At 39.2% G+C, this 12,146-nt stretch overlaps 1 protein-coding gene across 12 annotated transcripts in view; it reads right to left on the reverse strand.

The window, feature by feature from the left end:
• The window catches only part of MOB3B (MOB kinase activator 3B), a 73,387-nt gene that overhangs the window by 40,683 nt on the left and 20,558 nt on the right, over nt 1-12,146 (reverse strand). For 5 of the 12 annotated variants that reach the window (XM_015849915.1, XM_015849918.2, XM_015849917.2 and 2 more), the window contains 3 exons: nt 6,490-6,584; nt 3,461-3,559; nt 746-1,349 (listed from right to left, as the gene is read on the reverse strand). In XM_015849915.1, the coding sequence (XP_015705401.1) occupies nt 746-1,163 (418 nt within the window). In that variant the 5' untranslated portion in view covers nt 1,164-1,349; nt 3,461-3,559; nt 6,490-6,584. Of the gene's footprint in view, nt 1-745; nt 1,350-3,460; nt 3,560-5,028; nt 5,063-6,489; nt 6,585-9,880; nt 10,092-12,146 lie in introns of all 12 variants that reach the window. The other 7 variants (XM_015849924.2, XM_015849919.2, XM_032441141.1 and 4 more) reach the window with 6 other exon arrangements.

The raw sequence follows: 12,146 nt of genomic DNA on the forward strand, positions 1-12,146 counted from the left end.
AATTGAAGCTTACACTGCTCAGGAACAGCATCCTGTCCTTTTCATTAGCTGCAGCTACAGTGAAAGATATAGGCTCACTACATCATACAGCGGCATTCCTCCACAAAGTCCTCCTCACTCAGAGGAAACTATTCTACTTCCTCCTATTTGCACACCCTTCAGAAAAGCTAACAGTACCAAAAGTCAAATCAAGCTCTCTTTAGCAGCTCCCTCCCTAGATAATTTGGTTAAACTACAGTAATCTGGGGAATAACTCACTTTCTAATCCATCAGTTTGATGCTGGAAGCGAAGAGAGGGTGGGAGAGAAGAGTTCACTGCACTCCTGACTGTCCGCGGCCTTGTGCTGCATAGTGCTGTACACTTTTCCAAAGGGAAATACCACTTTGCTTTCCATCCATTCTGCATCTGCTTAAGTGGCCAGGTAGTGAGTAAAGCAATTCAAACTTGGCTAGATTTCTACAAGCTAAAATGAAATGCCGACCAACTTTTAGTAATTAACCTGAGAAGTAGAAGCTTACCAGGAACAAATGGCTCAAATGAAAACATTTTAGGCTAACAAACCCCACCAGATGTATAAAGTGTTTTCTGTGTCTGCTACATCTCAGACTGTTCCTGCAAAACACCCTCCTCCTCCACATGCTCTTATAAAGGCTTGGACTCCACAGCCCCTGTAAGTGAGGTCAGGAAGGGATCGTACTTAGTGCACAGAATGAAAGGCAGTTGATAATTCTTCTTTTCACTTACCTACACTTGTAGGAAATATATCCTCATTGTTGATTTGCATCTCAATCCAGTCCATGAGGAGATTCATGTACTGTGGTGCTGGCAGTGCTGTAGGCTTCTTGTATTTCATGTCATCCTGCCACCGGTATTCATACTTAGGGCCTCCAGACATCACTGGGCAGGTCCTCTCCGTGCAGAACTCACAGATAGTTCCATAAATGAGGTTGATCCTGTTGAAGAAGTCAACAACATGGACAGCCACCCAGTCATTTTGGTCTTCTCCCCTGGGCAACTGTACAGCTGCTTTCAAGTCCACACCTGAGTGCAGAGTGGCCTGCGCTCTTTTATGTAGCTCAAACCTCTGGGTTCCTGGTTCAAACTTGCGTTTTGGACGAAAAGTCTTATCCTTATTAAAGACTTGCTTCAGTGCTATTGACATGTCTGATAATCTTCTGCTCTGCAGCAGATGGCAGAAAAGCACTGCTGAGATTTAATTCAGATATCTGAAAACACTTTCTCCCTATCACAGGTCCTCCTTGTTCTTTTAGTCACAGAAGTTCGTGTCGACTTCAGAGCAGTCTACTAGCTCTTCCACTTGAAAGCCTTCCCGAAAGGCTTCATGTCCCTAAGGATATGGAAATGATTTATATTAGTGGTAAGCTCAAGTTCGGACCCATCAGTTTGTTCTTGTTTTAATATCATTTTCTATTAATTATAAGCTGAAAGTAGCAAATACCCAGGCAAGGAGAAATATGGTGTGTTAGACCCTGCCTCCACACAGTAGAATCTAAGCACATGGAAAATCCTCTCCCAAATAGCTGTAAGATTAGTATCTGATCAATTTACCAGCAAACTAAATAACACCAGTTACCCTTTCCTTTTGCTGATAGCACATGTTTACAGCATCCTGCAGAGATGCTTCAATCATCAGTTTATATGCAGTCATTCTTCCTGTCAGCAACACATTAGCCGTTCAGGGACAGACCTTGGGGAGGCCACTGTCAGACCTGACATGGCCCCTGAAGTAGCATTCCTGCACAGTCCGGAAATACTGAAACATGATGAAGGCTGGGAAAGCCAGCCTCTTAGTAGTCAAATTAGGAGTCACTAGCAGGAAATGAGGGTGCTTTATGAGACAGCCTTGCCCTACAGTTTGTTGCAAAGACCATAACTTCCAGCTTTCAGGTGCTCTGTGGCAGCAGGCTGCTTATTTAAAAGCCTTTCGAAGGACAAGTGATTGCTGCTGCTCAGACTGAGCTGGTGACCTGCACACTTTCAGATGGCATGGAGCCAACATCCCAGTTTGCAATAAGGATTTCAGACCAGGAGTTTCACAGCTCAGGTCACTAATTCTTTCCAGTTTAACATACATATCACTCTAACACGGCTACTTCCTCACCTGTAACTATTCACTATAACACAACAACAGTTTTTATTTAGAACTAGCTGAGTAACAAATAAAACACATCTTAAAAGATAACAGTATTCACTGCTGTTACACCTTTTTGTCAAGAAAAGCAAAAGACACCATATTTTACAAGCCATTTTCTACTGAATACACAAATATTATGTTCTCCCTCCATGAATAAATTTGCAGAAAAACAATTAACACAGAGAAGCAACAAAAATGTTCACCAAACAACTCATTATCGCAGGTCTTGTACCAAATGTGAAATGGTGAATTCACTCATAGGAGCATACATACATCATGGTCAAATGCAAATCAACAGCTAACAGTTTAAAAGATTACCATGCAGTCAGACAAACCACACTTTAATACATTAAAGGGAATGAAAATAAACAAGAATTTCCTATGAATTCCATGCATAGAGAATTGTCGGCATCTTGTAGTAAAAGATAAGGCCACCTTCTCTTATTTCCCTGTAGATTTACCTGATATCTGGAATGTACATGTCAAACTCAAACTGTAATGCCTGCTATGAATTGATTTCTTTTTCCTCTCTCTTAACATGTCCTGGAAAACTGTGCAGAGCTGGGAACACGTGTATTTACTTTCTCAATCATTTTCACTCACAAGAATATAAGACCGAAAAGAGTACGGTGAAGGTAAAAAAAAAATCAATCAGTTCTCTGAAATCACTTACTGCAGTTTTGTGAGGGTATTTGCTAACTAATTAACTCTGTTCTTCACTCAAAAGTTTGCCAAAATGAATGAAGAAAAACATGAATTTTGGCACCTCCTCCCTCTCTTCTGGAATAGACAGGGATCCTGCCTGTTATACTGCGTCCTTACTCCCACTAAAACACCCAGCAACCAGACATTTCTGAACTGTTACAGATAGTATCACCTCTACTTTCCTGGAGGAAACAATCTTTCATATTACTTACAAGGGACAAAAGAACAGGCTGAGCTTCAGCAGAGTACCTCATTCTCATCTGGAACTCACTCACTTTAGGTTTGGATCCTTCAAAGGCTTATGCTAATTGAAAAGCTTTAGCCACAGTCTGCGGTCTCTAAAAGCATCTTTACTGCTTAGGCAATAAAGTGGTAAATAATGGCAGGATGGCCACTCCTCTGCTTTGGGCTGAATCATCCAGCCGTTCTAGAAACTCATGTGCTACATGTTGCAGCGTTGTGTTTTATTCAGCAAGTAATGAGAGGCCTGTCATTCCATTCTGGATCACAAACAGTCAATTAAAACTTTGTAGCATTAGCAAGCAAACACATTGCTTCAAAATCATATAGCATTATCAAAAGTAAACTCATCCCATTACCTCAACAACAAATGGTCAACAAAACTCCAAGATTTTTACCACACTGACGATGGAACTTGGCTTCTCTGCCATTATTTTCATTTTCATGATAGTTTTCATCTGTGGAGAATGAGAAATGTTCACAGTTTTGTTATCTGAGGTGGTCTTGGGAGGGTTATCTCAGTGACTAAATGCTGTGAATAATTCTGTTACATCAGCTATAAACCAGTGGATTATAACTCCTTGAAATCAGCACAGTAGCACCACCCTTCCACATAAAATCACATTTGACTACTGATTACATATTTGGCATTGTTTGTGTCTAACAGTCCTCATACCCCAATAACGCCAGCAGGAGATCTCCTTATGTACGCTGGTGTCTAAGGCCATAGAAAGTGGCTTCTAACCCATGATATTCTCATTTCTCAGTTGGACCACTGATTTACAGCTGTCGTTCTATGGGAAACTCAAATGGACAATTCCTTCAAATGACTCAGCGCATTTCCAGTGAGGTCTGGTAGTCACCAACAGTTTTTCTTGTGAGAGTATTCCATGGCATGAATGATATTATTTGGTGAACAGGTACACCAAATCATCACATAGACCAGTACTGCCCACACAGATACCACACACACACAAATAAGCAGAACATCATCGCCATCCTGACTGAGTCACTGTTGAGTTAAAAACCCAACAAATCATTTTTTCATACACTTTCTATTAAATCACAGGCATAAGAATGTTAGATGATGGTGTTTAGAATCACATGGTTTTCATCAGAGAAGTTTGGAGAGCATAACACAAGTCTTAAGCAGAAAGGCAGCTGGTACAATTCCTATTTTATTTGTCAAGGAAGTGAAGAGGCACGACCTCTCCAGGATCAAAGACACAGTAAGAGTTCTATCCTGCAAGACACTGTCAGAAAATCAACTCTGCATCCTCATTTATTTTTTTTTTACATTTTTCTTTCCAGAAATATAAGCTTTCATTCTGAGCACTTGCATGGTCTGATTCAAAGTCACCTGCCGCCTCTAGAAAAGCATACGTTTGATCAAAATCCTATTAAGTACCAACATTTTGTAGACTTCTCATGTTGAGCTTCATACTTGACTATCTGTTTTAATATAGAGCACAAAATTCTTTAAATAGAGGACCACACATATTATTCTTCCTTTTGAATATTCAAATGCATACTTCCTCTACTTTCCTGACTGAGAGCAACCAGTTCTTGTAGCACAGTGAAGTACAAAGAACTACTTAGAGAAAAATGACCTATCCAGTAATCTTAAAACACCTTTCCTACTTAGACAGCAAAAAACATCAAAATAAGTAGGAATAATAGCCTACATATCTTGCACAAGTTTGTGCAATTCTGATAAGTTTAATCTTTAATCACAAGGGAAAAAAAGTGCTGCACAATCACACTGTGCAAATTCATGGTGGAAACTTCATGAAATGCATTTCTTTATGGAGGAAAAAAAAAACCAAACAAACACAAAAGCAACACAAAAACAAAACCACAAAACCAACACAACAAGTAAAATAAACAATAAAGCCACAATAAGCAAACAACAACAACCCTTACTAACCTGTGATGTAGACCTGCATTATGTATTTACTAGACTTGAAAGAGAAAGGAAAATGGATCAAAGCAAATTTGGGTTACTGGGAAGTGTCTCTAAAAAGCAGCACGTACAAACATAGGAACTAGGTTTAAAAAGTAACTGTATCCTCTTCTACATGCCATCCTTTTCTCAACAATCCTCTAAGTTCATCAAAAGTGAGCTCCCATGGACTCTCAGTCTTAGAAGAAATACACAGAAATGTATAAACAATGAATTTGTTTTCCATGTGCTGGTTTGCATAGTTTTTCCATAATTTCTACAATGAATCTTTCCAGAAAAACTCATTATTAACAAAAAAAATATCTTGCATCAGCCTTTGTCCATGGTTTCTATGTTACTTAACTGAAAACTAAGCATTTCAATTAATGTTCAAAATAACAATAGTAAGTGGTAGCATTCAGTGCAAGGAAGTTAACTGATGCCTGAGGACAAGAATTTGTTATTTCTTGTGGTGGTAAAAGCCCCAGCAACTCTAGAAAAATACAGAACTTGGCTTGAAGTCTTTCTCACGGAAAGACTCCCAGGTTTCTTCAAGTACTTCACTTTTCTCTAGAGCTACCAGGATTACCTTACATTAATCCTTATATGAAAACCATGAGGAAAACAGTGAAGCTTCAAGCACCTCAGTGGAAAGCGTTGACTGTAAAGAAATCCTATAGTCAGAAACATCTCCCAAATATACAGCAATGTCTATTCAACATGTAATAGCAAGCCTTTGTTTCACTTGTGCATGAGAAAAAAAAAAAAAAAAAAGAAAGAAAGAAAAAAGAGCAAGTGGTTTCCTGGGCTTAATAAAAACCACAAAAGTAAGAGATGACAAAATACAGTACAAACAGTATTTTAATAATCAAGGTGCCAATGTTCAGTGGAATAAATATAAAGGATTTTTACTTGATTTGTATTTGATTTAGAGTTGTAATTGCTTCCCCTTTCTCTACCACCCTATTTCTAAGCTTAAGACTTGAAGAAGGAGAGCAGAATATAATGGATAACTGTCTATAAAGCTGGGTCATGTAAAACAAACATAATCCTGTAACATCTGACAAACAATTTCATTGGATCAGCTTCTGCTTAAAAACCTCTACACTAGTGTTGTTGCAATGTCTGTCAAAAAAAGCCACACCAGAATGACTCTGGCAAACTACAGAGATATTCATAGAGATTAAACTGGAAAACAATAAATAGGACTGAAGAAGAGAAGCAGTCCCTCCACTATGAAAGAGGAACAATGGCAGGGAGGATAAATCTTAGATGTAAACTTCAATATACAGATTAGGCATGCTATTCAATATCGGTATAAACATTTCTGTATTAACGGAAGGATCATCTTTCAGTGAGTGTCATTCTAGTAGCTTTCAGAAGTGTAATAGGAATTAACATCTCATCAGAAGTTCTGGTGAGGTACTAGTATACCCTCATACTTACTTGCTCATTGGAAGTCTATGTTGTAACAGCATCCATAGTTATCCAGCCATGAACATGCCATGGATACACAGCACAGGGACACCATAGAGCACTGTCTGTGGGGGGCAGAGGATGGGATGGGTGAAACATGGAGGTATGCCTTTTTAGCCACAACCACTGCAGTGCATCACAGTGTTTGCCATTATTTCAGCCCTTCCAAGTCCTTAAAGCAGGCTGGGAACTCCCTTTGGCTCATGCATCTACTGAAGCTGAATTCTGATGGAGCAACAGCATCATGTAGTAAAGCATGTTCAGTTCTGACAATCCTTTTAAAAAGATGTACATTTTTTGTGTTGTTTTGTTTTTTTTTTGTTGTTGTTGTTGTTTTGTTCTTTTTTGGCTACACACCCAGCTCTTACAGTTCTCCTCTTGGTTCCCAGACTTAACACAGGTCTGATCTGTAGCTAGCACTCTTAAAAGCACAGCCACAAAGCCACACTCTACACCAACAGCATTTGCTTTCAGTTGTCTGAGTCCCTGTGATCTGCTACCTCTTTCCACTATTAATAAAACAAAGCCTTTACAAATGCACATCCATAGCTTGGCCAGCAGGTCTTGCAATCATTGCTCCTGCAAACACTTACCATACCAGTGGACACTATGGCTGAACTATGCTCTGGAAGGAATAGCAACAAAACCAGATCAAAAACCCTGCTTTGGCCAAAATCCTGCCATCTCTGTGTACTGTGTCCTCACTGAATTTACTGAGACAAAAAAAACATTATTATCATTCATTCCTTTAAAAATATGAACAGGATGGTTGCATGCAGTAAATAAATTCTAACAGCTTTCAGAAAACAGAGATGCAAACTAATCTACAATGATTGTCCTTAACACACATTTTATTGAAGGTAGAAATGAAATGGAGTAAAGAAAGATAAAATTTTACTTTTACCCTCTGAATACTCTCCCTTGAGAAGAGAATAAGAATGAATTAAACTGTGGTTACACTTCATAAATCTCTTTGTTCTGTCCAGCTTCTTAATCTCCATTCTGGCTTTCAAAAGTGCTGGCATAACTGAGTAGATGGCACTAAAATACAATTTCCTTCTCACCCCCAATGCCAAGAACATTCACACAACTCTCAAGGACATAATCCAAAAGCTGAGATTTAACATGAATCCTCAAAGTCCATTTTTAATCCATGTCAGGTCATGCAAGTGGTAAGAAATAAAATGTACACACACACAAATGCTCCAGCGGTCTCAGATATAAACTCAGGGCCTTATTCTTCTATGTGTACAGACTCACTGGAGGGCAGGTCTCTGTACACAGCAGTACAGTAGCCCTTCTGCTGAAAGTCAGTAATAGTCTATCCTCTGGAACTTCAAGCTCCCTACTCTTTATACAGTGGCCAAGGTCTTTATTTTTAGACTAAGCCTTAGTTTTAGGAAACCACATATGTGTTCAAGAACATCTAAATCATACATTCCACCGTACAGTATCATTTGGTTTCCAACTGCTCGTTTTTACAGTGAGAAACAAAGCTACAAAGGCAGAGTCATACTACATAAACTATGCTGGCAAACACAAATAGCTAGGACTCTGCTCAGAAAACCACATCTACTTAGAAAACCAGATACAGAAAGGTAAGCCTGGCTTCTTCCACAGAAGCTCAAGCTGACTGTACCAGGGAGAAAACAGGAGAAGCAGGTTGGTGACACAAAGCCTCAGTGCTAAGCAGCTCCAGGTTTCAGGAGCAAAAGACCTGCAGGGAGGCTATAGCATCATCAGGTTGTGTGCTGCACCCTTCATTACAAACAGTTCTCAACATGGCATAGTGATTTTGCATTACAAACATTGCTGAGAGACAAGATCGACCCAAAATCATGTAGCAGTTGAGGTTATGCCTGATCCAGACAGCCTCTCAATTTGACCTCTAACTGAGCGGGACTGTTATGGGCCCTAAAGCAGGAAGACAGTGAAGGTAGCTCCACTACTAACCATGGGGAATAGGATTTGTCTTTATAAAGCAGTGCTGAACAAGACAAAATGCATACTTTTTCGACAAATGAAGAAATATTTAAAAAAAAAAAAAAGTGATATATATATATCACTATATATATATTATGGACATTTTCAAACTCAGACCAGAGAGAGTATTCCTTCTTGTATTTTTGATACAACACACAAGGTTTCACAGACAAGACCAAGGATGATTTTGCAGCCTAAGGGTCTGGTGGTTCTGTGACTTGGCAAGACATACTGCACTGCAACAACAGTCAGTCACAAGGCACAGCCTTTGTAGTTGTAGAAGTCTGGTCGTGTGTCCTCTTCTTCCAAAATTCAAATAAATAGATCACCCAGTACTGGACTAATTTGGCTTGAAGGCTGAAGAGATTTCTGTCCAGAGAACAGTTCTGACTACCACCTTGTAATTTTATCATGTTTGACCTTTTCATTTGGTCAAAATGACCTACTATTTCACAAAAGGGAGGAAACACTGGGTCTGTTAAACATATGCACCCCCATAAACCAGACAGAAACAGAATACCACGTGATGTATTCATCCACACTCCAAATCTCTAAATAAGCAGCTTGTAACTCATATTTAAAATAAAAAAAAAAAAGTGTTTACTATCCATGAGATCAGAAATATAACACAAGTAAGTAAATGAACTCAGAGACATGATCTAGAAAACACATGCTATTGGGAAGAACACTGTGAGACAATAAATTTCTCCTCTGAGGACAGCTTGCCTCCTCTCCAGTTTACAACAGTACAGCTGTTTTCCGATCAAGGATGGTTCATGAAAACAGAAAAAACATCCTCCAGTACAGTTCAGTAGCAAAAACTATACTAAATGCAAGAACTACGAGAGAAAAGGATAGAACAATAACACCAAAGGATCCCTTCACTAGGAGTAGGTTGTAGGGACAGCTATAGAATTACATTCTTCTCTACCACACCCAAGGAGATTACAGTGCAATTTTCCAGCAAACTAAACTGATTTCAAAGCCTCTTCTCTGCCACTACATACTGCTTAATCTATATTGTTCTCAAAAGGCCACTCAACACAGCAAACAAAACTTCCTCTCACCAGCTGATCTGGAAAGCGGCTTTGGGTGGTTTTTTAATTAGCCCCCAAGGTAAGCAGTTCATTTGCAGAAGCACAGTATTTAATCATTCTTTATAGTCCTTACAGACCTTGAGGAACCAAAATAAGACTCACAACTAATTCACAGCTTTACACCTTAACAACTATACAAGAGATACAGCTTTTCAGAAGCCAAAATAGGTCCTGCAATTAGTTAATAATTTTACAATTGTAAAAGGACAAAAAGAAAAAAACTGAGGAAAACAGAGAAAGAATGAGAGGCAGAAAAATAGACAGGAAAAAAGATTGGTCACCAGTCTATTTTGGACATCTGTTTTGAGGAGTTCCAGTGTCAGCCTGCAGCACTGGAGAAGGGATGGGGAGTGTTAATGCACTCATCCAGAAGTCAGTCTCAAGCCAGCAAGCAGCAACATTGACCACCAAGATGATGAAGAGGACGATGATGATTTGGGGTCCCACCCACAGGCTTCTTTTTATGCCTGTTGGGATGGTGCATTTGCAAACCTAAGGATGTAAATGAGTTCACCATTACAAGTTCGTCGAAAACAAGTTTCTAACCAAAACTTAAATCTGTCAGCAAAGCAAGTGTAGTCTGTTCGAAGGATAGGATATCATGTCTGGTGATATCAGCCTCCGACTGGCTATCACAGTGATGGCCTTGCTCTGCAAATGTTTTAAACATACTAGGTACTCCCTAGAAAGGCAGAAAGTGCTTTTGTTGATCCTTCACAACCACGAAAGCACCTATTGTGAGACTCTCAGGATCAGGCTCTCCACAAGCATAATAGGAAGAAAACTTTCTTTGCTATAACTAAGAATTTGGCTTCTCAGGCCAATCTTGTCACTCAGCACTACAGAAGGAAGGGAACAAAATTGATTTATTTACACAACAAGTAAAAGTGATCAGCAAGGTAGTGTTAAGATGGATCCTTTCCTCACCATTAAAACAAGTGGTTACCCTGAAGCAAAACAACTGATTACTCATTATACTCTGTGACCAGAGCAGACAGCAAACAGGGAAAGCACAGCCAGTGGTGTATGGAAAGCAATGCTTGAAGGAACCCAGTCTGAATGGCAGTCCTTCCCCACTGCAAAGCTTAGTTTATCTCTAACTAAAAACCAATTGCTGATGTAATTAAAAATTCACTGTAAAGCTGGCACAGTTTTAAAGTGGGAGATGTCAAGGCACTTAAGATTCATCCTACAGAACTACTTAATGTGGCATGTTTCCCACACCACAGTTTCTGTACCACAAAATTTCTGACCAAGAAAAAAGTAAGGTTCATATTTCTACATGTACATTTATAAGTAGTACATGTTGTCATTCAAAAGCAAGTCTCCATCTGTCTTGGGCTCCAATCACAGCAACGTCATTAGGAACACTGATTTGCTGGTATAACTCTAAAATTTTGGTAGGGAGGTTCTGCGGTTCTGTTTCTTAATGAACCCACAGAACTTTAAGATGCCTTTCTACCATGCTTTATGAACACAGGAGGAACGGCTGTAAGGGACAAGCGCCACTCGAATGTCTAAAAGAACATAAACGCTAGGGATTCCATATTAGAGGAAGCACTGTCCTATCGAACACACATCCAAACCAATGAATTGTTACAGTGGTCATAGTTGTGGAGGAATTCACAGCACCTCTAGTAAAACAGTGAATGCATACATACAATGCACACACCTATAACGGTTTCATTCCTTCTAAACAAGATTTAATAGGATATACACAAATGGAGACATTCAAGCTCAGACTGAACAGCATTCTGAGCAGCTTGATCAAGCTGTAGATACCACCGTTTACCATAGGAGTTAAACCAGATGACCACTAAGGCTTCTTTTCAACTCAATTCTATGGATCTATATGAGCCTTAAAATGTCAGAGGCTGTTGTAAAGTAACTACACCAAAACAATCTCAGCAAATCTCTGCAGAGGAAAAAAAAAGAAAAAAAGTCCTTGTGAGATCAGAACACCAAAATATGTACTAAAAAGCCACACCCTATTCATACAGTTACTCTGTCAAGGGGTCTTCTATCTTTAATCTCTTAACAGTTTGCTTCCAATCTGGATATAGGGCACTTCATTATCCATTGATATTCTGCAGCTGGAAAACTAATTTAAAAGCATTCCCTGCCAACATCTTGGGAAGATTGCAGATAAAATTCTTGCAGTTAATTTGAAGAACCATATATAAAACTTAAGTTGTACGTTAAGTTAATTGCATTTTACTGAAGAAAAACAACACCAGAGAAAATTCTTCTGAAAGATGATTCATTGCTTGGTCTTATTAAGTCTGAGGTTTCTACTCCACCATAGCCCTCCCCTCAATTTAGTACAGTCTTCCAGATGGGAAGCACTTGAAACAGCAACACGCTTTTCATCTGTTAATCCAGACCATGACCTAGTTATCACGTTGTGGTTCACACCACAATATAAACTCTGCTGTATTGCTGAATGTATCCATGACAAAGTTCTGCATTTCCCTCTTTCATCCGCTTCCTGTCAGACACACACATCCTCTAACACCCAGCAGATGAAATCTTCTGAAATCTTTGACC

This window comes from Coturnix japonica, chromosome Z, assembly GCF_001577835.2.
Source record: "Coturnix japonica isolate 7356 chromosome Z, Coturnix japonica 2.1, whole genome shotgun sequence".
Classification (NCBI taxonomy): Eukaryota; Metazoa; Chordata; class Aves; order Galliformes; family Phasianidae; genus Coturnix; species Coturnix japonica.